The sequence below is a fragment of the Plecotus auritus genome, assembly GCF_963455305.1.
Source record: "Plecotus auritus genome assembly, chromosome: 6".
NCBI classification, from domain to species: Eukaryota; Metazoa; Chordata; class Mammalia; order Chiroptera; family Vespertilionidae; genus Plecotus; species Plecotus auritus.
The window spans coordinates 173,970,201-173,994,105 of record NC_137773.1 but is presented as its reverse complement, the minus strand read 5'-3'; the positions used below and the strand labels follow the sequence as shown (position 1 = coordinate 173,994,105).

The window sequence follows — 23,905 nt, the reverse complement described above, 5'->3', positions numbered from 1 at the left end:
AGACCTGAGCCCCCCGCCGACACGGGCCAGGCTGAGAGCACGCGGCCCACAGGGCCCGCACGAGTGCATTCGCCGCGGGCCTTGGAGCTCACGGCCTAACAGGTGCTTCGCCTGAGTCTCCGAATGGCTGTTTCCCACCCCATCTGTCAACGTGGAGATGTGCCAAGTCACAGGCTGCTTGGACCGCGCTGCCCCCCAGCCCGGAGCCCTCACAAGCCCAGGCTTTGGCAGTGCCAGCCTTTCTGCCTGTCCTCGAAATTACTCTAATCCTCTAACCCCCATCCCTGGAAGACAGAGGGGAAGGCGTGTGAGTGTCAGGCGATGACGGTGAAGCATCCTTCCTCAGGGGTGCAGCCACACCTCCGCAGCACGGCCCCTATATTCTCGCCAAATTGTTTTCTTGCTCTTTTCTACTTAATTGAAGGAAGATTTACGGACAGCGTTTGAGCAAGGAAGAGTTGAAGGAAAATACAGGGTGTGCCCCCCAAGATGCATACACACTCACAGCTGATAGCTCAACCGCTGATTCTTCCTTTTCAGATTTAACCCATTGGGGATGTAACTCGCCCAAGTGTGTGTGCTCTTTAGGGGGCACCTGTATGTTGTTTAACCTCCTTATTCTGTGAGAAGGTGAAAGGGTCAGGTTGGGCGCCAGCGTCCTGCAGAATTTCCTGTCTCATGATTACTACCCACACGTGGAAACTTCTCGTACATATGCTCCAGTTCAGAGACAATCCATCCCTTGACTGCACGGAGCAGCTCCTTGGGTTGAAAAGTGCAGACAGAAGTTAAACATCGAGGTGGCTCCGATTCTGGAGACAGACAGGAGAGGGGACTCCAGGTCTGCCCTGCCCCGGGGACGTGGAGAAATCAGCTGACACGTGGTGTGCGAGACGCTGTGCCTGTCACAGGAGAGAGACCAGCGGGTGTGCAGAGATGACTGGTCTGTGACTGCAGAGGGCAGGTTTAAAAGCTCCTGAGGAAGGTGAATGCACAGCTCTCTAAAAGCCCCACAGCGCCCCCTGCATCTGAAACGACCCGACGGGCTCCGAGCACACCCCAGCACCGGGAGGCAGGGCCGTGTCAGGGAAGTCGATGCACCAAGGCCCCGGGTCCCGGGACGACACGTTTCTGTTCTTCCTGCCGATTCCCCCGGGGCTGCATGTTCTCCACCGCACGGGGCAGTGTTTCCATGATTCTGAAAGCAGCCACGCACCACCAGCACCACCCCCTCCCCCCGCCCAGGAGGAAGACTATGGCCTTGTGGGAAATAGGGAGGGAGGGCTGCTGAAATGTCGCCGGGCCCAAAGGGCCAATGGACACGGTGACGAATCCTGAAAGAAGGTGACTTCTCCCCCTACAAGCTCCTGGGATCAAACCACAGGGCGGCGGTTGCCGCATGGTTCCCAGCGGCCTGACGCGCCCCCCTTCTCACACATCAGAGACCAGCTTCCGGAACAGGCCAGGCCAGGGCACCTGTGAGTCACGTGCCTCAACACCCTGGGGTGGTTTAGGACAGACAAGTGACCTGGCGGTGTTGGCCTGATGAAAAGTGGCATTTACAAAGCTTAGGGTTGTCACTCCATGGAAACGTGCCCCCCTGCAGTCTGATGTAAAACCACTCACTGGGAATGTACGCTGAGCTATGGGTGACCATGGCTTCCAAACTCCACATCCTGCCCCACTGACCACCGCCCAGAGACGGGGGTGGGGGGTGGGGGTGGGACTCAGCTCGCAGATGAGGAAGGAACTCGGGTGCTGGGCCTGCTTCCCACAGAGGCTGCGAGGCGGGCAGCACAGACAGACGGCGGCCGGAGAAAGGCCACCTGCCTGACCACGTGTTAGAGAAGACGGGCCTTGTTCCCAAGGACTTAGGAAGGTTACTCAGTAAATGCAATAATTCCAAAACGTGGGTGATGGTGGAGCTGGATTTGCCTTGGGGCGGTGGACACGCAATGCTACGTACAGGTCACGCATCATGGAGATGAACACTGGAAACCTATATGATCCAATTAACCAAGATCGCGCCCCAAAGTGAATTAAACAAAAGATGTGACCAGTGAAGGACCCCGTGCTTTCCTGGGGGATTTGGAAACGTGTGTTTTTGGGTTTTTTTCTCAGATAAAGTCCAGGGAATTCTAGGCTCACAGGAAACTGTCTTAACTTATGTGGACAGGCCCCCCTCGTGCCACGGGAACGGGGGACAGGAGAGGCAGATGGGGTCCTGGGAACCTGGCAGGGAACCTGGTGAGGAGCTGGAGGGACAGGGCCAGCCCAGGACCAGGACCTATGCCCGCCTCCGCCCCTGCCGGTTCCAGCCTGGGCCCTCGAGGTGGCACCCGCTGACTGAGCAAAGGGCCTTCTGTCACCATCACCCCGTCCTCACTCCCACGCTGACAGAGGGAGCGGCTTATGGGTCAATCCCAGGGCCAGCCCGGAGTCTGGATGGTGGAGTGACCATTACTCTCTCCAGACATGTACGCACTCATGCTTTTTAAAAAGGCAATGGTTGAAAATGGGTGTGCAGGCGCACCTCCGTGGGCATTGCATTCCTGACACAGCGGGCGGACGGACGGTCAGACGGGGCAGGTACTCACAGGCCTTCGGCGAAGCACTCCAGCACCAGGGCGTCCCCCCGGAGGACGGTGACCGCGGACGCGGGGCCCCTTGCGGCCGGAGGCAGCAGCAGGCTGGGCTTCCTCTGCTTGATGGAATTTGCTGGAAGGAAAAGAACAGTCTCCTGTTTTTCACAGGCTCAGAGAGTGACCGTCCTGTGGCTCTAACGAGGGGTCCTCAAACTTTTAAAATAGGGGGCCAGTTCACTGTCCCTCAGACCGTTGGAGGGCCAGACTATAGTTTAAAAAAAAAACTATGAACAAATTCCTATGCGCACTGCGGGCCCGGGACGAGTCGGCTGCTAAGCAGGACAGGCAGCGGCACCCGGCGGGCCGGATCAATGTCCTCGGCGGGCCACATGTGGCCCGCGGGCCGTAGTTTGAGGACGCCTGCATCTAAACCAGGGGTGGGCAAACTTTTTGACTCGAGGGCCACAATGGGTTCTTAAACTGGACCGGAGGGCCGGAACAAAAGCATGGATGGATTGTTTGTGTGAACTAATATAAATTCAAAGTAAAGTAGCGGAGGGGAGAGCAAGAGAACCGTATAGAACAGCCGGATCCGGCCCGCGGGCCGTAGTTTGCCCAAGGCTGGTCTAAACCATTCTCAGGACAGACTGAACCCAAAGCCTCTATGGGTGCGAGTGTGTGGACAGACACAGACACACCTCCCACATCTGGGTGTGTTTCCACTGAGACAGCCCTCCTGCACGCGGCCAGGCAGACCGCCCCCCCGCCCCCCGCCACCCCGACCCTGGGGAACAAGGTGAGTGAGGCGGGAGGAGGAAGCCTGTCCATGCCATGCCTCGGGTCCAGGTTTCAAACACGGCAGAGAGTTCATTTCTGGACGGAAGCCCTTCAGTTCCCTGACGTCTGATTCTATGGTCTACACGTGAGTGATCCCCATTCAATAACTCTGTGCCTCCGTGTCTGTGTTTTCCATGTAAACCAGAGGCGAGGAGTCAGGGGCCTTTGGATATTTATAACATCATTAGCGGGCCACACAAAATTACCAACGTAAAGGATTAGCCTGCTGTATTTGGTCTAACATTTAATTCACTCACCCCTGATATATTTAAGGGGGGCGGTTACTAGACACCTCTATGTTAAGGGATCTTCCGTAACGTGAATATTAGCGCTTTAATAAACTCACAAAGGTATCAAAGGAAACATTCAAATTGTGAGATGGCGACGAGCTACAACGCTGAGAATAACTGCCAACACGCTACACATGGCCGACTTACCCTCGGAGCCGGTTCCTGTGGGTGAACCCGAGTCATTAGCATGCTTTACTGAAATGAAAAAATGGAAGAAAAAACTCACAAACACAGTGGTGGGTGTGGGTGCCCATAGAGAATGAAGAGTCACATTTCTCCCTGAGAAGAATCACAGCGTGAGGCGTGGCATGCTTCCCTAGAGCACCGTCTTTAGGGAAACAGTGGGAGGAACTGAACCTTGAACTATCACAGGTGAATCCAGGAGGGCGGACACAAACGGCAGCTCCAGGGACGAGAGCGGAGGCTGCCAAGGATGCTCAAGCGGAGCCCTGGCATCATGCACCACACGTAACGATGGAGAAAGTCACCAACCAAATGAGACAATGGGACGGCCATGCCCACCCGACGCCAGCAGAGCCGATGGTCCTCCATGAGAACCTACGGGTCTTTCTTCCCTAACGACGCTTTCCCATTTGGCACCCGGACTCGAGTGGGGGGAGAGAAGCAATTCAAATAACCTTGTCCATTTCGGAAAGACAGAAAAAATCACGTGATAAACATTGTAACGGTGCCCGGCCGGTGTGGCTCAGTGGTTGAGATTCAAACCCTTGAACCAGGAGGTTGCAGGTTCGATTCCCAGTCAGGGAACCTCCCTGGGTTGCGGGCTCGATCCCCAATAGGAGGCAGGCCACGAATGATTCTCTCTCACCATTGATGTTTCTCTCTCTCTCTCTCTCCCTTCCTCTCTGAAATCCATAAAAAAAATAAAAACTAAATTTATTTTAGAAATGTGTACTATTGCTCCTCTTTTATTTTTTATTTTATTTATTTTATTTTTTTATATATATATATTTTATTGATATTTCACAGAGAGGAAGGGAGAGAGATAGAGAGCTAGAAACATCGATGAGAGAGAAACATCGATCAGCTGCCTCCTGCACACCTCCCACTGGGGATGTGCCCGCAACCAAGGTACATGCCCTTGACCGGAATCGAACCCGGGACCCTTCAGTCCGCAGGCCGACGCTCTATCCACTGAGCCAAACCGGTTTCGGCTCCTCTTTTATTTTTGACTCTTGGGCTCTCCCATCTTTCCAGCCTGCTGATTTACCCTGGGAATCAAAGCCCGACGCGTGCTTGGGGAACCCTGGAATATCCCGTATGCGGCGCCCACTGGCTTGGTTTTCAGAGACAGCACCGGGCAGGTGCAGGGGCAGGTGTCTCCTGTCGGGGGACCTCCCTGGCGTCGAACTACACAACCCGGCTCTCGCTGGCCTCGGCTGGAATGAGATTACAGACATGTTTGCATGCAGCGTTCGAGAAGGAGGGTGAGTTATCTGGACTTACAGCTGTTGACTGTCAGCTTCATGGGCATTTTCTGCACAATGGTCCTCAGCCTGGGGAAGGCCGCGAAGCAGCAGTAGTCATTCCGGCTGTCGTGTTCCTCCACGTTCGCAAAGTACAGGTCCCCCTCCTGGCTCATGTACACTCTCTCGTCTTGCTGGATGTGCTCCAGTTCTGGAAAGGAGTATGTCGTTAAAGGGGCAACAGTCCTGCCCCGGCCGGTGTGGCTCCGTGGGTTGGGGCGTCACCCCATGCACTGAGAGGTTGCAAGGTCCGATTGCAGGTCAGGACATAGGCCCAGGTGGCAACTTTGATCCCTGGTCAGGGCGCATGTGGGAGGCAACCAATTGATATTTCACTCTCACATGGATCTCTCTCTCTCTCTCTCTCTCTCTCTCTCTCTCTTTCTCTCCCTCTCTCTCTCTCTCTCTTTCTCCTTCTCCCTCTCCTTTCCTCTCTCTCTCTAAAATTAGTAAAATCTGGCCTCAGGTGAGGATTATAAATAAATAATCTCATCTCTCTTCTCCTTTCTCAGCTTCTTGCTTTTCCATTATTTCACTGCATGTGGCAGGTGAAACATTACTAAAACAGAAATATAACACAGTCCGGTGAGGCTCAGTAGTTGAGCAGTGACCTAGGAATCAGGAGGTCACATTTCAATTCCCGGTCAGGGCACATGTGCAGGTTGTAGGCTCCATTCCCAGAAGGGGACATGCAGGAGGCAGCAGCTGATCAATGATTCTCTCTCATCATTGATGTTTTTGTTGGTTGTTTTTTTTTTCTCTCTCCCCCTTCTTCTCTAAAATTAACAAAAATATTTTTTAACAAAAGAAATATAATGCTCGCAGCAGACACTGGCTGTGCTGGGCCCTGACATGGGTGCTGTCCCAAAGGTGAGTGGGTGGGTGCTGTCAAAGGTGAGTGGGTGGGTGCTGTCAAAGGTGAGTGAGTGGGTGCTGTCAAAGGTGAGTGGGTGGGTGCTGTCAAAGGAAAGTGAGTGGGTGGGTGCTGTCAAAGGTGAGTGGGTGGGTGCTGTCAAAGGTGAGTGAGTGGGTGCTGTCAAAGGTGAGTGGGTGGGTGCTGTCAAAGGAAAGTGAGTGGGTGGGTGCTGTCAAAGGTGAGTGAGTGGGTGGGTGCTGTCCAAAGGTGAGTGGGTGGGTGCTGTCAAAGGAAAGTGAGTGGGTGGGTGCTGTCAAAGGTGAGTGGGTGGGTGCTGTCAAAGGAAAGTGAGTGGGTGGGTGCTGTCAAAGGTGAGTGGGTGGGTGCTGTCAAAGGTGAGTGAGTGGGTGGGTGCTGTCCAAAGGTGAGTGGGTGGGTGCTGTCAAAGGTGAGTGAGTGGGTGCTGTCAAAGGTGAGTTAGTGGATGCTGTCAAAGGTGAGTGGGTGGGTGCTGTCAAAGGTGAGTGAGGGGGTGCTGTCCAAAGGTGAGTGGGTGGGTGCTGTCAAAGGTGAGTGGGTGGGTGCTGTCAAAGGTGAGTGAGTGGGTGCTGTCAAAGGTGAGTGAGTGGGTGCTGTCAAAGGTGAGTGGGTGGGTGCTGTCAAAGGAAAGTGAGTGGGTGGGTGCTGTCCAAAGGTGAGTGGGTGGGTGCTGTCAAAGGTGAGTGGGTGGGTGCTGTCAAAGGTGAGTGGGTGGGTGCTGTCAAAGGTGAGTGGGTGGGTGCTGTCAAAGGTGAGTGGGTGCTGTCAAAGGGGAGTGAGTGGGTGCTGTCAAAGGAAAGTGAGTGGGTGCTGTCAAAGGTGAGTGAGTGGGTGCTGTCAAAGGTGAGTTAGTGGATGCTGTCAAAGGTGAGTGGGTGGGTGCTGTCAAAGGTGAGTGGGTGCTGTCAAAGGAAAGTGAGTGGGTGCTGTCAAAGGTGAGTGGGTGCTGTCAAAGGAAAGTGAGTGGGTGCTGTCAAAGGTGAGTGAGTGGGTGCTGTCCAAAGGTGAGTGGGTGCTGTCAAAGGTGAGTGGGTGGGTGCTGTCAAAGGTGAGTGGGTGCTGTCAAAGGGGAGTGAGTGGGTGCTGTCAAAGGAAAGTGAGTGGGTGGGTGCTGTCAAAGGTGAGTTAGTGGATGCTGTCAAAGGTGAGTGGGTGGGTGCCGTCAAAGGTGAGTGGGTGCTGTCCAAAGGTGAGTGAGTGGGTGCTGTCAAAGGTAGGCAGGTTGTGGCCACAGGGAGGACCCTCCTCACAGACGCACCTCGTCCTATCACTGTCCTGCTCGCTCTTCAGATGTGACAAGATTAAGGGATCTGTTCGGTGGTTTTCTAGTGTTTTCATGGACACCCTGAATGTGTATTTAAAACTTGGAGCAAACTCTAGGCGATAGTTTCTAACTGTGTTTGACTCCACAGTGATAACCTGCTTTATTTTTTTATCTTCGGCTCCAGTGTGTCACCTGCCATGCACGGACTGAGCGGACCCCACTCACCGATGTTCATCCAGTAGATGTGCAGCGGGGGCAGCCCCGTGGGCGGGTTGCAGGGCAGGACCAGGGGGTCTCCCTCCTCCACTTCAAGGGGCTCGATCTTTTCTTTGGGGAATTTTGGAACATCTGGCATAAAAAAGTCATTTCAAGACATTGTTAAAGTGAACTTTCAGCGGCACAAGTAACACTTTGATGCATTCTTCTTTCACAAAATTAGAGCATTCTAAATAAATTCAGCACCCCCATCTCGGTTCTCCGGTCTCCCCTGCGGAGAGAGATGCTGGTGGGAACCTGGGTGCCTCCTTACACAAGTTTCCAACGACCTGTGCCAGTGGGCACTGCCCACCAGACACTGTCCTGGGACGTGGACCCGGCCCCAGCACGCCGCTGCGTGTACCTGCACCGAGTGGGAGCACCCAGCCACGGGCTCTGTGCATGGGGGGCACCGAGCGGCAAGGCCCCTCTGCAAACACTGCGACTTCTCTCCCGCAGACCCACGTTCCCCAGCCCTACGGTGACGCCTGTGCATGTGGCCGGCCAGTGCTCCGTTCAGAGCGTGACCACGGGGGAAAAAGGGGTTCCAAGCCCACGGATGGCGGGGCGGAACGGCACACCTGCCTGTGAGGCGGAACGTGACCACGGCACGGGGCAGAGGGCCTGCTGGTGGGAGCCGCTCCGAGTAAAAGGAACTTGGAATGAGGGGCGCGGCGTAGAGAAGGGGCCCCTGGGAGAGTCCAGCCTTGTGCTTCCTCCTGGGGGGACGCTCCCTGAGAGCGAGGCAGTTACGCAGACGCGCAGTCACAGCCCCGCCGGACTCCACGCCAAGGCCAAGTTCAAGGCCAAGGCCAAGACCAACGCTGGGATCTCTGTGAAGGTCTTTACAAAACAGCCCTAAGAACACTCAGCACGCGTTCGGCTGGACCTTGTGTTGGCGCCTTTGAACCTGTGGGGGGACCTGCGTTGGGGACTCACCCAGCTCTCACGGGGCGGAAGGGCCTCGGGAAGGATTCCTCACCCTCGAGGAGTGGGATGCGCTAGGGTTCCCCTGCCCTGCGCTCCCTTCCTCAGGGCGGGTCACGGAGGTGGCGGTCACTCTCGGAAGCCGGAGACACGCTCGCGTACTGAAAAGTCTTTCCCGCTCCAGGAGCTCCGTGCGTTCCCGGCGGCCCGCCCTCCGGCGGAGGGAACGTGCTGACATTTCTCTGATCGCAGCACCAGCTGCGTGAACTGCCTCCGTCTCCCATCCAGGGCCTTTCCCAGCTCAGCCCTGCCGGGGGCAGGTCTTACTCCACAGCCTTGGCCACTTGGGAAGGCGCGTCCCCTCCTGGTCGCCTCCTTCCAGCACATGTCTCCCTGCAGGTCTGGGCAGGCACCTGGAATGGCAGCCACTGGGGATCCAGCTTCTGCTCCGGGTAGCGTTCCATCCCCATCCAAGGTCAAAGGCAGGAGCCTGCTCAGTCACCCCCAGGCTCAGGTGCTGCGGGGAGTACCGGCGCCACCTACCTGTGGGCGGCAGCTCCGGCGGAGCAGGTGCCCGCGGGTCCCTGTGCAGGAAGTCCAGCTCTTGGGAGCCCAGCGTGGTGACTTCCAGACTGTCCCGCCCTGAGCTCCAAATCCCCACCCCGCGCTCAGGGTTCCGGGCACCCAGCGTTCGTGGCGCTGAAGGTTGCAGGGCCGCCGGGGAGTTATGGGATCTGCTTATCCACCGACACGAGGGGCAGCCGAGGGAGGCAAATCCAGGTCCAGAAATGCAAGGAGCAAGCAGTTCTGACTGTAACAAGCAGATGCCACAGGCCCAACTCGGATGCTCACTTCCCAGGGGACACCCGCTGTAAAGCAGGACTAATAAGATGCAGAAAGCCCTAATTAAAGAATCGCCCCTCGGAGCACTCAGAAACCTAATGATTCCCGCAGAGAGCACAGCCAGGGAGGCCTGCAGGAATTAAACCTGGGTTATAAAGCTCCAGTTCTGAGGATGTCAATAGTGCGATTCAACCAGCTTCCAAGGCACCAATAATAAAACACGAAGTAAAATGAAAAGTGTAAGCCCATCCAACCTTTTATCCCGGGGCAGAGGTCTCTGGAACAGCTTTTGGCCAAAGATGAAATTAATATCTGGAGGGAGGGGGGAATGTTTACATGTGGAATAACTTAAGGTCTGAGAATCGGTATTGCAAAGGACATTAATTTGTTGGTTGTTTGGGATTATTTGGGGGGGGTCTTATTGTTTAACTCTGAAGCCGTTTCGTGAGCGTGATGCCGGCTGCAAAGCAAACGCTGCCACCTGCGCAGAGGAACTGAATTACCGTAACTCATCCGCAGGCAGGAAGTCGGCTTTATTCCGGCGGAGACGTGGCTCCTGTTTAAAAAGAACCCTCACCGGTGACTTTTGCTAATTGTGTTTCTCTGGTGACGAACATCAGCAAGGCCGAGTGTGGACACATGCAACACGGTCCGAAGCGAATTTGTAAACACTCATTTTTCTTCGGGGCCCTAGCCTGCCGACTCCTTTCAGAGGAACAGTCCATCAACGCACAGCACAGCCTCTTTCCTGCAGCCTCGGAGAGCCGGGCCCTGACCGGGCTGCTCCCTGCGCCGAGGCCGAGAGCTGCAGGACACCCAGCCCTTCCCGCACCGGCTCGCCCCTCTCCTCCAAGCGGCTCCCACATTTATTCCTCAGCAGATGGATGCACTTCAGGTAACAGCTCCGAGGGCAGAGGGTCCCGAAAACCCAGCCAGAATCCGCGTGGAACGCTTTCACGGAGACCAGCGAGCTGCGCCCCCGTCTTCTTATCAGCCACCAACGCAGCAAACCCGCAAAAGCAAACCTTCCTGGCTCTCGAGGTGCGGGAGGGCTCTGAAACCCACCGTCCACTCGGCACCTCACACAGTGAAAGCTACAGCTCTGCGCCTGAAACGCCGGAGACGCCTGAGAAACACTAATCCAGGCGTCCTCAAACTATGGCCCGCCGAGGACGTTTATCCGGCCCGCTGGGTGCCACTGCCTGTCCTGCTTAGCAGCCGACTCGTCCCGGGCCCGCAGTGCGCATAGGAATTTGTTCATAGTTTTTTTTTTAAACTATAGTCCGGCCCTCCAACGGTCTGAGGGACAGTGAACTGGCCCCGTTTAAAACGTTTGAGGACCCCTGCTAATCTGTAGGCTGCCCTATAGGGTGAGCCGAGCCCTCATACTAACACTCCCTGGCTGCGGGGCTTCAGCCCTGTCTCCTTTTCTCGGGCACCCTCGTATCCTACGACGTCCTCTCTATAGGATCCTCGGAAGGGTGACTAGAAGTTTCTTGGGAAAGAGACGATGAGACCTAAGCTGCATAGCCCCCCCCGCCCATGTGCCTCACAGTAGAGTCGCCAGGCGCTGGCCGGTACGGCTGTTGGTTGGGCACGTCCTGGTTCCTTGTTGGGGCAGGTGCCTGGGCCATGGGCTCCATCCTCGGTGGGGATCACGCAGGAGGCAGCTGATCGATGTTCTGCTCTCACATCAATGTTTCTCTCTCTTTCTCTCCCTCCCTCTCCCTTCTGCCTTTCTCTCTAAAAATCCGTGAAAAAAGCATTAGAAAAAAAAAAAAGAGTTGTCAGGGAGAGTTAATGCCACCAGTCATGCTAAGTAACTAGTCCAACGATATGTCCTGGGGACGTAACCCCCAGGCACGGACTCTGCAGAGGGTCCTTCCTGGGACTCGAGGATCAAGTCAGGCCCTAAGTCTGACACCCGACGGTCAGGTGCCTTCGACAAGGCGGACGGCGCCTTCAGCTCACGTAGAGGATACTGCCCGCACGACGGGGCACAGGCGGCCCTGGCAGCACAGGACTGTGCGCACACACCCTGGAGCCGCTGCTGAGGCCACACCCTGACTTTCCCAAGCGCCACATGACCAGAACCTACTCCTTAATGTGCTCCCGTGTCCTCGTTCATAAAGTGGCACTGCACTGCCCCCTCATCCATTGGTGTGGGTCAGAGTTTAAAGAAACCACTTCACATAAATTAAAAGAGTGTTGGCACTTAAAGGTTTGGCTCAGTAGACAGAGCGTCGGCCTGAGGATCCCAAGGATCCCGGGTTCCATTCCGGTCAAGGGCATGTACCTTAGTTGCAGGCTCCTCCCCGGCCTGGGCCCTGGTCGGGGCGAGTGCAGGAGGCAACCAATCAATGTGTTTCTCTCACATCAATGTTTCTCTCTGTCTTTCCCTCTCCCACACTCTCTAAAAATTTTTCAGTGGAAAAATATCCTTGGGTGAGGATTAACAACAAAAAAAAACCACTAGACATGTGGTGGGTCTTGCTCAGGCGTGCTCCCCGCTTCCCCCTGCGATGTTCACCCCACCATGAGGGTAGACACACGGGCCACGGGGCGGGGGGCTCTCTTCTCCTGCATGAGCTTCTGCGATGTCTGTGAATATTTGGGATTAACTTCTTCAGAGGAGGCAGGAAGGGGGCCAGAATCATTGTGTATAAAGGTTTCTGTTTGTAGGGACAACAATGAGATTTCCAGCTAACGTGCTCACGTTGGAACGTAGGTGGCTAAAGCCTTGGGGGTCACAGATGAAAACTTTAAAACATGAGAGAGATACATGATAAAACTCGAATCACAAAGACCTTATTCATATCAAAAGAGGATGCAATCTCTGCCGCTTTAGAAAAGACTCAAGTGATGAGGTGTGGAGAAGTCCACCTGGGCTCTGATGTGTGAATCCCCTGGGAATCGGGCTTGGGGTCCTCTTCAACATACACAGATCACAGAACAGAGCCAGGTGATGAAGTCATTTCAGAAGAGACTGAACACGACGCGTCAGAAACTAATTTATTTTTCTCTTTTCTGAGCAGCAGAAACACGAAGCAATTACCCACCACTTAGCTCAACTCTGAGAGCAGCTCTTGACGACAATGCCAGCGGGTTCCAGCCAGAATCTCCTCACATTGTTCAGGTCTTGGCTCCGATGGCTTCGAGAGCCAGAGGACATGTTTGTAAAATCCTTTCATGGAGGATCGTAGGCGAGAATGTGCCATTTCTCTCTCTGCACCACGTCTAGCTGCTGCTTTTGCCTGTGTGTTGCCATAGCAACCATCAGAATTCAGGGTAGGGACCAGCCAATGCCATGTCTTCTACAGGGATTTTTAATAACCTCTCTCTGCCTCTCTCTTTCTCATCTTATTTCAGCTAATTGATTTCAGATGGAGGATAGATAGGTGGGTAGACAGATGGAAGATAGATAGAAGATAGATAGATAGATAGATAGATCTAGTTTTATCATCCTCAACCACAATTTCCACGGCGATAATTTCTGATCCAGAATTCATTAACACTTGCGACTGAATGTCACTTCAAACCCAAACTCCTAAGGTCATTTCCAAGTTTATGTGTCACTGCTCTGCCCATGACTATGTTACAAAGTTTCACCTACCAACTCAGGAAGGTTAATTCCGACACATCAGCATCCTGCATGCTTATTCACTTCACGTACACAAAAGGGCCCTTTGTAGAGCAAAGGAAAGTGATAACGAGAAGGAAAGAGATACCATGAGCATTCTTTCAGCCACCGCGCCTTACACAAAAACCATGATCTTGCCACGACCTCTCTGCTGTCCCCCCTCATTCCAGGAGAGATCAATACTCCCCTGCATTTTATTTTTATCCATCGCGTGTTTATCGCTACATGTTTGCACTGCCAGTTTCGCACACAATGATAGCCCTAAACAATATTTCATTTTGATCTATGTTTGAACTCCCATAAATGAGATCCCAGTGTATGTGTTCAATACATTCCCGAGGCTCATCCGTCTTCACTGTTGGCCTGTATTTTTGTCTGATGCTACTGCCATGTATTTATTCGTCCGGCTGTGACGGGGCTCCTGTGTTCCCAGTGTGCGGAGCTTTAACACGTCTTGTTGAAGAAGCCCTCCCGACCCTGATGTCAGGAATATTATTCAAAATACTCTCCCACCACACGGTGCAGTCTTTAATCCCCGGGGAAGAAAGCTACTCCGTGAGGTGAGAGAGGGCTCCAGAGCAAGGCTGTGTGCGTGGACAGTCAGCGTTTCACACCGTTCCGTCTCAAAACCAGAACGAAAGGGAATGGGGCTGGCTCTTCCGGACCTTTGTCAGAGCTGCGTGCGTTTGTATCCCGGTTCTCCGTGCAGTGCCACGGCCTGCACTCCGCCATGCGGCCTGGTGACACAGTCTGTCCACGGGGCCATGCACCCCGACTTGTCCTTAGTCAACAGACTCCACCCAGTGGCCCCTCTGTTCCTCACATCCTTGAGTCAACAGGTCACACTCCACAGACAGACAAACCAAAGAAACCAACAGAGACTTGTTCCGTTGTCCTGTAGATCAATCAACTCATGGAGAATCGACAGTTCGGCTTTACTAGTCTTTCGATCCATAAAACTGATATTTGCCCCATTTGTGTAAATCTTTGACAGCGGTTTTCATACACAGGTACCCCTTTCAGCTATGAAGTTCTCACGCCTCTCTGTTGGACTCACTTCCGGAGTCTATGTTATTCTCCTCCTTCCCGCTCCTTCCCGTGACTTTGCTGTTACCTCGAGCTGGCGCGTTCATTTCCATCTCAGCACGATGACACCTGAGAAGCTGACATCATCAGCCACCCCCTCTCTTCTTTTCTGAGAGCAGTTAGGGTGAGCGGTATCCGTCCACGGATACAATGCTCTAACTGCGCCCAGCACGTGTCCCGGGGCAGAATCTCCACCGTTGTCACTTCACAATGCATTCCAGGACCTTTGCCATCTCTCACCTGACTTAGAAAGTCCTTAGAAATATGGTTATTCATTTGCAAAGATGTACGGCTCTTCCAGTTTTCTTTTCATTATTGATTTCTAACTTAATTGCATAAGGTCATCTTTTCTTCCTAGCTAGGAAATCACCAAATATCGAGAAAAGGTGCTATTCTGGCTAGCGACCGTGCTGTCCCGTGGTCATTGGCTGGCTGGTTAAAGCTTCTATGTACCTGGCATCGATGATTGTTCTGCTTGAGTTCCCAAATAATGAAAAGATAAGGCGAAATGTTTTGCATCATTATGACAGATTTGTCTATTTCTCCATGTAGTTCTGGTTTTTTCTTCACATCGTTTATTATCATGTATCCTTAGTGAATTAACCTCGGGAAACCTTTTTTTTTTTGACTGACCTCCTCATATGCATTTTTATTTATGTATTTGGAATGTGGGTAACATTTTTTTTCAATTTAATAAATCTTTATTGTTCAGATTATTACAATTGTTCCTCTTTTTTCCCCCCGTAGCTCCCCTCCACCAGGTTCCCATCCCACCCTCTGCCCTTACCTCCCGCCCCACTGTCCTCATCCATAGGTGTACGATTTTTGTCCAGTCTCTTCCCGCACCTCCCACACCCCTTTCCCCCTGAGAATTGTCAGTCCACTCCCTTTCTATGCCCCTGATTCTATTATATTCACCAGTTTATTCTGTTCCTCAGATTCTTTATTCACTTGATTTTTAGATTCACTTGTTGATAGTTATGTATTTGTTGTTCATAATTTTTATCTTTACCTTTTTCTTCTTCCTCTTCTTAAAGAATACCCTTCAGCATTTCATATAATACTGGTTTGGTGTTGATGAACTCCTTTAGCTTTTTCTTATCTGTGAAGCTCTTTATCTGCCCTTCAATTCTGAATGATAGCTTTGCTGGGTAGAGTAATCTTCGTTGTAGGTTCTTGCTATTCATCACTTTGAATATTTCTTGCCACTCCCTTCTGGCCTGCATAGTTTCTGTTGAGAAATCAGCTGACAATCATATGGGTGCTCCCTTGTAGGTAATTAACTGTTTTTCTCTTGCTGCTTTTAAGGTTCTCTCTTTGTCTTTTGCTCTTGGCATTTTAATTATGATGTGTCTTGGTGTGGTCCTCTTTGGATTCCTTTTGTTTGGGGTTCTGTGCATTTCCTGGACTTGTAAGTCTATTTCTTTCACCAGGTGGGGGAAGTTTTCTGTCATTATTTCTTCAAATAGGTTTTCAGTATCTTGCTCTCTCTCTTCTTCTGGCGCCCCCATAATTCTGATGTTGGTACACTTGAAGTTGTCCCAGAGGCTTCTTACACTATCTTCAAATTTTTGGATTCTTTTCCAGTTGAGTGTTTTTTGCTTCTTTGTATTTCAAATCTTTGACTTGATTCTTGCGTTCCTCTAGTCTGCTGTTAGGTCTCTGTATAATATTTTTTATTTCAGTCAGCGTATGTTTAATTTCTAGTTGGTCCTTTTTCATATCCTTGAGGGTCTGGCTAAATTTATCAGCCTTTTCTATGAAATTCTTGAAAAACCTTATAACCGTGGTTTTGAACTGGTCTATATCCAGTCGTTTGCTTTCCTCCCTTTCTTTTGTTTGTGACCTGTTTCTTTGTCTCCGCATTTTCTCTGCTTCCCTGAGTTGGTAGAGTAGATTTGTGTGGTAGGTGTCCTCTAGGGCCCAGTGGGTCGACCTCCCAAGTTACCTGAGGTGGACACTCTCGGTGCACCCCTTTGTGGACTGTGTGCTCAGCCTTGTTGTAGTTAAGTCTTGAATGTTGTTGGTATCACTGGGAGGAATTGACCGCCAGGCCAATTGGCTGTGAGATCAGCTGTGTCTACGCTGGGAACACTTCTGTGCTGGAGACACTCTTATGAGACAAGACTTGCAAAATTGCAAAAGCCTCTGTGCTCAGCTTGGATGGGGCGGAGTCTCAGGGCTGAGCAGACAGCCTTGGCTTCCCATCAGCCCTGCCCTATGAGGCCCCTGGGTCTCAGTGTCCCTCGGTAATCACTGCAAGCACCTCTGAGAGAAAGCCACCCTCGAGTTTCACCCACTGCCAGACAGTCCAGTTTCTCCCCCAATGAATCTGGATTCCCAGATTCTCGCCCGGAACTGGATTTTAGTGCAGTCGGGAGCTTCCATCTTCCTCCCGCTAGAGAAAGCCAGCAGCACACTCAGCAGTCAGTCCTCTCTGTGTGCACTTGTGCGCGTGTGCCTCCAAACCTCTGCCTTTCGCGGCTCCCCTGAGTTTCTGTGCGCTCCTCTCTTTTCCCCACAGTCCAGACTCCCCCCGTATGAGTCTGGGACCCCAGGGTCTTGCCCGGAACTGGGGATCAGTGCAGTCGGAACTGGGGTTCAGTGCAGTTGGAACTGGGGTTCTGCGCAGTCAGGAGCTTCCGTCTCTCTCCCGCTAGAGAAAGCTAGCCAGGCACTCAGCCACCCGTCCTCTCCACGCATGTGTCTCTGTACCTCAGCCTTTTGCAGCTCCTCCGAGTCTCCATGTGCCCCTCTCTTTCCTTCTAGTTTTAGAATTTCCACTCAGCGAGCTTTCCTGTGGTTCTGGATGGTGTCCGTTCTGTCTTTTAGCTGTAGTTCTGAAATTGTTGTGCGAGGCAGCAGTTCAGGTGTTCACCTATGCTGCTATCTTGGTTTCTATGTGGGTAACTCGGGAAGCCTCTGTAAAGGAAGGTCTGTGGTGCCTGGCGTTAGTTTAACCACACCTACTTTCACCGGCATAGCCTTTAGCTGGGATATCATTTCCGCCTCGTGGTTTAACGATTCTGCATCCTGATGCGTTAGGTGTGCTATGTTGTAAATGGCTTATGGCTTTTTATTACCTGGAGCATTTAGTCCATTTGCTTCTATCGTTAGTCAGTGATATATACCAGAATTTATTTCTGGTTTTTAAAATGTCTGCTCATTTCACTTTGTATTTTCCCTCCTTTCTTTTCCTTCCTCCTCCTCACACCACATGGTTTGGTAATCATTTTTTCTATACTTTTAGAGTAATTACTCTATAAATATTAAAATGCACATGTAATGTGCAGAGTGCACATTGATCTAGCTGTTCTCTCCTCCGCAATCATTTCAACCTGGTCCCCACCCTGACTTTTGGGGGAAGGCCCACGAGTTGTTCATGATGTGTGTTTTAGAAGTGTGTGCCTGTTCTTCCGCTGTATTCTGCGAGCTCTTCGCTGTTCCTTGAGTTCTTCAAAGTTTAGAACGCCGTAAGGAGAAATTGCCACGTAGCAGCTGATGACAGTGTTCTACGTAAGAATTTATTCCGTGAGCCTTTGGTTAGACTCACATGCCCTTGCCTCCTTTAAGTCTGGGAAGATAGCCAGTTGTGAGGGTTGGTCAGCAGAGGTCTCATGAGCATGGCAATGATGAAGTCTTAGTTTGGGTGATAATTATTGACCAACGACCCCCTCCACAGTAAGTAGCTTGCAGTTTCCATGACTACTGTTTATGGCAGGCATGACTGATAAGCATCCTTCTGAGGGACTCCCATGTTGAAGTTAGGAGGGCTTTAGGATTTGCTCTGAGCCACCTCACCACCACTACAAGTTACCTGTGTGACTTCTCGTTGGAAGCGAACTTTCATGCTCTCTGCCCCAGATCCTAACCTGGTGACCCAAGGTCACATGCTGCAGCCACAGCAGGAGGGTGAGTCGCCCAGGAGGCTGTGTGGGGAACAGAACAGCTGCTCCGACTGACAGCTGCCGGACCCATAGCGAACTGCATGATTTAGGAATGACCTGTGTGAACCCCGCTTGGGGATGACTTGTTACTGCAGCATAACTTGCTGACCCTAACTAATAACATGTGCCACTTCGTTCTCATCACAAGGCAATAGATACTACGTTTCCCCAAATTAGACACAAGGTTACTGGATGGAGTGCAGCAACCTCCCATTGCTTTCAAGGTCATCCACTTCTACGTGTCAAGACCTGGAAGATAATTCCCCTTATAAAAAAGATATAAGGCACACATGCGCTGATTAGATGAATAATGTGTTGTTTCATTAGAGCCCAGAACAACGCCTACCTCACACTTGACAAAAATGTCTATGAATCCCCACTGTAATACTCACTGGGAACTATAAACTCTATTTCTTCCGACATAGCCACTCCCAGCTTGTTCGAAGCGAAGCAGCGGTATTTCCCTTGGAAGTGAGCTATCTGCCCCTCATTTGGGATCCGGAAGGTTCCTGAGTTGTTGGAGACAATGATCCGAGGGTCGGAGAGGTCAAAGGGCTTGCCATCTTTCGTCCATGTAAATCTGTAACGAAAACTCAGCTTAATGACGTGGAAAAATGATACCGTGTCCAAAAGTATTTATACACCAATGCACAGAAATGACAAAACCAGGACATTTAATTTCTGGTAAAAAACATGTTGAATGGACTATCATAGGAGACATCTGACGAGCTTCTGTGGACTGATGTGTCCATCTCCCCACATCCCTGTACTGAAGCGCAGTCCCCAGTGTGATGGGGTCTGAGGTTGGGCCGTGGGAGAGGATGAGGTCACGAGGGTGGGGTTCTCGAGAACGGGGTCAGTGTCCCTATGAAAGAGGGCATTCTTGCCCCCGCCCCCCGCCATGTGAGGTTACAGAGGGGACGGCTGCCTTGAACCAGGAAGCGGAAGGAAAGGGGGTTTCATACCTAACAGCCTCAGGTGGGAGGCTACTCACCTTGGCTCCGGATTGCCTTTGGCCTCACATTCGATTTGAAAATACTCATCGAAGGGAAAGGCGACTTGTTCCTTTGACTGTTTTGTGATGGTCGGAACCTGTTGAACTAAATGGTAAAAACATTGATGAGGTTAACGAGTTGCCACGGAGACGCCGTCACCTGCTGTCTGTGTTGACGAGAGGAAGGTCTGAACAAGGGGCAACAACAGGGTGAGCCTGGCTTCCTCTGTGTGCCCTGGGTTTCACTGCTTCATGTTGTCCTATGTTCCATTTTATTAGGAATTAAAACTGAAAATCCTTAAACTATGTATTAGTCCATTAGAAATAATCCCATCACAGGTCGAAATAAATAACATTTAAAAAAAAAAAAAAACTACACAGAATAGAATAAGAGACCTGGCATTGCTTCATTTTGCTGCAAATCTCTTTATATCCTGAGAGACGTGGGTTCTCATATACGTCTGCAGCAAATCTGTTGCTGAAATTGTTTTTGCTTAAAGATCTCAAGAAAAAAAGAAGAAAACAGCCCAGCAGGTGTGGCTCAGTGGTTGAGTGTCGACCAGGAGGTCTTGGTTTGATTCCCGGTCAGGGCACATGCCCAGGTTGTGGGTTCGATCCCCAGTGTGAGGTGTGCAGGAGGCAGCCGATCGATGATTCTCTCTCATCATTGATGTTTCTATCTCTCCCTCCCTCTCCCTTCTTCTCTGAAATCAGTAAAAATGTATTTTTTTTAAAAAAAAGAAGAAAATAATAAAGATAAGAAGAAAACCCAGCCTCACACAGGTTTGTCCTTGAGGGGGTAAGACATTTTCCAGTCCCTTCTGGAGACTGTGGATAGTCCTCTAGAGAGTTCACCGAAACTCAACAAGTGGCAGTTTCTTTCTTTCTTTTTTTCTTTCTTTTATTTTACATTTAATACAAATGTTTTTGTTTGTTAATCCTTACCCGAGGATATTTTTCCAAGGATTTTTAGAGAAAGTGGAAGGGAGGGGGAGAGGCCGAGAGAGAAGCATCTATGTGAGAGAGACACATCGATGGGTTGCCTCCTACACACACCTTCACCAGGGCCGGGATTGAGCCTACAACTGAGCGAGGAACATGCCTCTTGACCGGGGCCGAACCTGGACCCTTCAGTCCGTGGGCTGATGCTCTATCCGCTGAGCCAAATGGGCTGGGGAGAGTGGCAGTTTCTTCACTGCAATGTGGAGTCTGAAACCCAGCCATAAACTGTTCAAACTCTGTTGCAGTAAAATGTCTGAGTCGCGGGTTCTTTTTAATCATGCATGATCTTGTAACATCACACAATAACCGTTTGGAAAAAGTATTGGTTCCCCGAGTGACGACCATCTGCCAATCCTGATACGTTTCATCACACAGTATTCGAATTCACTTTTGTCAATATCCTCACTGATGTGACCAGAAGAGCCGTCCCCGTGGGGAAGCTGTCAGGCTCCCAGCGGAGACTATCCGTTTGCTAGTTTTATCAATGGCAACACATATTGTCAGCGGCCCGCCTGGACGTGACAGGGTCCACTGATCCCCTGGGAGCAACATCTGCCACGTACCCGTTTGCGTAACTCGCTCTGTCGTGGTCTTTGGAGTAAAAGTGGTGCTCACGCCACGACTCGGTGAAGGAGCGGGACCCCCTGGGGCTCTGGTCAGAGGCAGAACCCCTTTATGTGGATGTCCTCGCTCAGCCACAGATCATGAAGAAGAATGTGCTCCAGAATGGACACTTAATAAGAGCAATTTAACATTTTTAATTGCTTCAACAAGGACAACCTTTTTTAAAAATTATTTTTTATTGATTTCACAGAGGAAGGGAGAGAGAGGAGAGATAGAAACATCAATGATGAGAGAAAATCATCGACTGCTGCCTCCTGCATACCCCCGACTGGGAGATCCAGCCCACAGCCCAGGCATGTGCCCTGGCCAGGAATTGAACCGTGACCTCCTGGGTCAATGCTCAGCCACTGAGCCATGCCGGCCGGGCTGCACAGGACAATCTTAAGCAAAACTTTGGTTTTGTCGTTTTGTTTTGCTGAGAGTAGATGGTTCTGCGAAACACCCTGCCTGCTGGTCCAGCTGGCTGCCAACACGTCGATCTCTGTCAGGGCGACACCCTCGACCCCCGCTGCTTTTGTAACATCATGCACCTGTCTGTGCAGCAAAAAGCAGCAATGCCAGGCGGTGCTACTGTGAAAGGTCTGATCACAGACTGCCCGATGTGCCTCTGGGACCGGAGAGGTACTAGGGTCATCTATGACGGATGCTCAGCCTAGAACCATGGTCGGCAAACTGCGGCTCGCGAGCCACATGCGGCTCTTTGGCCCCTTGAGCGTGGCTCTTCCACAAAATACCACGGTCTGGGTGAGTCTATTTGGAAGAAGTGGCGTTAGAAGAAGTATAAGTTTAAAAAATGTGGCTCTCCAAAGAAATTTCAATCGTTGTACTGTTGATATTTGGCTCTGTTGACTAATGAGTTTGCAGGCCACTGGCCTAGAACAATAACTCCATGCCAGTTCCAATTTTAAAATTCCGTTTTCTTTATTTGTGCCTAATGAATCTGATAATCGTGTTTTACTAACTTAGGGGCCTTAGCCCAGGTTCAGGCTTTATCCACTGGGTACTGATAAATACTTCAATAACATCCATATCTGCACGGACATTTACCTTGTTTCTGATTAATGCTATGTCTAAGTCATGCAGGTCTTGAGCTGAATGCATATTCATGTTATTCAAATTTTACTACAGTTATAAATGGTGAGGGATGGCGCACAATAGTCACGGTCCCTGAGATATCAGCTAATGGCTTGTGAACAACTTGTTTGTTAGAGCATTATTCTCTCCTAAATTTGCTAAGGTTGTAAAGTCTCAGCATAACTAATTATTCAGGGAGGGGAGCTCACCACCTTTGGGTGTTTATAAGAATAGATATTCTGCATTATAAATCCTTTCTCCATAATTAGGCCAATTACACAGACACCAGACGCGCCGACATTCCATTTGAATACCTGCCTCCGTTTCATTTGCTCCCGAGTCCGGAAATAAATGGGTAATATTCACTTGCTCTGAAAACAAGTCATTAATATTTTATAACAATTGTTGTCGAAGGATCGTGCGGCATGAAAACACGTAAGTAGCTGAGACAACCGGAATGGAAATGAGCATTGCAGATGGAGACAAAATCTCACACCCTTCACCACCAATGGACCCAAGGAGGAAAGATGGAGAGGAAGCGGATGTTCTCAGAGAGGAGGGGGGGTTGTGAGTCAGGAACGGCCCTGGGGCAAGTGTGAAGTTAGCTCCTTTCCCTCGAGGATCACGGAGAACCTCGCTCCGAGTTAGGCATTGCTAAAAGCAGAAGAACTTACTGAGGATGAATTACTTCAGGCCCTTCCCAGCGTTTCTACAGCGAGGCTGGCGCCCAGTGTGTGTGAGCCGGCAGATTGCACCTCAACTTAGAGAACCTCGAATCTGTACATCTGCAGAGTGGGTCAGTGGGGTTCCTGAAGCAGGGGGCCATGGAAACCTGTCCGGCAGAGTGGGGAAGGGAATCTCATGGGCGGGGGGCGGGCGGCTCTGGTGCTAACAGCCTCTTCTGGTCACAGTCGGACTGTCGGGGTTTTCGTAGGGCTAGCACCTGTGTATTCGACTGTCTGAGGCCCAGACTAATTCTCCAGAACTCGGACGACCTGGGGGCCCTTCCCAACACGGAGAGTCTGAGGAGCCCCAGCACACATTGTTTATAACTCTCACAGTTACAGGCGGAAACCCAGGGGGATAATGCTTGAACTTTATGGACAAAATATCTAAGTAACTTCTCATGGGTCTCTTTATGTCCCATGCGCTTATCACAGGAGAGGATGTCCTCAAATCTCTACACTGTAGTTAACATGCTATTACATACATTGCATTTGCAGATGGTAGGGGCAGAAATAGGATGTTGGGGACCAGCTAGAATTGTAGGCAATATTAATCCTGCTCTGTTAACCGGGATTGGTTTGTTCTGATTAAAGAAGCCACATTCTAACCTGGCTGGCAGCTGCCCGTGGGACCTGGGAGCTCACCTGGAAATGCAGCCCAGCCTCCCCATCCGGGACCTGCCTATTACCATGGAGAGACTAGCAACCTTGTTGCAGAAACCAGAGCTGCCAGCCCTTTGAAGACCCCCAGGTAACGCTAAGCCCTTTGAAGACCCCCAGCCCCCATTACCTGGAAACTGCCCATATGGCCTACCCTTTGCCTACTTCCCATGCAATCTCTGTCCTTCTGCCCAATAGTAACACCTGGCTTATAGGGAGGTGGGGGGCAGAGCAGATTTTTGTGAATGACCTCCTGCTCTCCCATGCTGCCGGCAGGATTGGAATAAATACTCACATAGGATTCAACCCTGTCTCTGCTTAATTGGCTCCACTACTGACAGGCAGCCCGGACCCACTGATGGACTGGTTACACAGACACGTTGTTTTTTGAGTTTTTAATTACTCTAACTTAACAGATTTATGATTTTTTAGATCTGCATTCATTCTACCAACATATGCTAAGATGTAAACGTCCATAAAACCACTGACGAAGCTCTTGCTGTAAATCCACAGGACAGGTACCGACATCTGCAGGGGGCGCCATCCAATGTGTGTATTTGCACACTATAAAAATGGCTGCTTAATACTTTCCCATCTCATTTTTCATTCCTAAATATAGAATCACTTTTTAAAAGAATACAAAGTGTATTTATTTCCTTTTTTTGTTATGATTGGTTGGGTACCAGTAATTTCTAAATCATACTTGTCCCTAAAATAAACTAACCTGAGTTTATAAAAGGAACAGCTGTTGGTCGTATTTGAGACCATCT

At 51.0% G+C, this 23,905-nt stretch overlaps 1 protein-coding gene across 15 annotated transcripts in view; it reads right to left on the bottom strand.

The window, feature by feature from the left end:
• CHL1 (cell adhesion molecule L1 like) overlaps positions 1–23,905 on the bottom strand; it is a 108,139-nt gene that overhangs the window by 31,759 nt on the left and 52,475 nt on the right. For 9 of the 15 annotated variants that reach the window (XM_080672424.1, XM_080672428.1, XM_080672435.1 and 6 more), the window contains 6 exons: positions 19,051–19,156; positions 18,449–18,636; positions 7,584–7,706; positions 5,180–5,350; positions 3,860–3,907; positions 2,598–2,718 (listed from right to left, as the gene is read on the bottom strand). In XM_080672424.1, coding sequence (XP_080528550.1) covers positions 2,598–2,718; positions 3,860–3,907; positions 5,180–5,350; positions 7,584–7,706; positions 18,449–18,636; positions 19,051–19,156 — 757 coding nt within the window. The remainder of the gene's footprint in view (positions 1–2,597; positions 2,719–3,859; positions 3,908–5,179; positions 5,351–7,583; positions 7,707–18,448; positions 18,637–19,050; positions 19,157–23,905) is intronic. The other 6 variants (XM_080672436.1, XM_080672426.1, XM_080672425.1 and 3 more) reach the window with 1 other exon arrangement.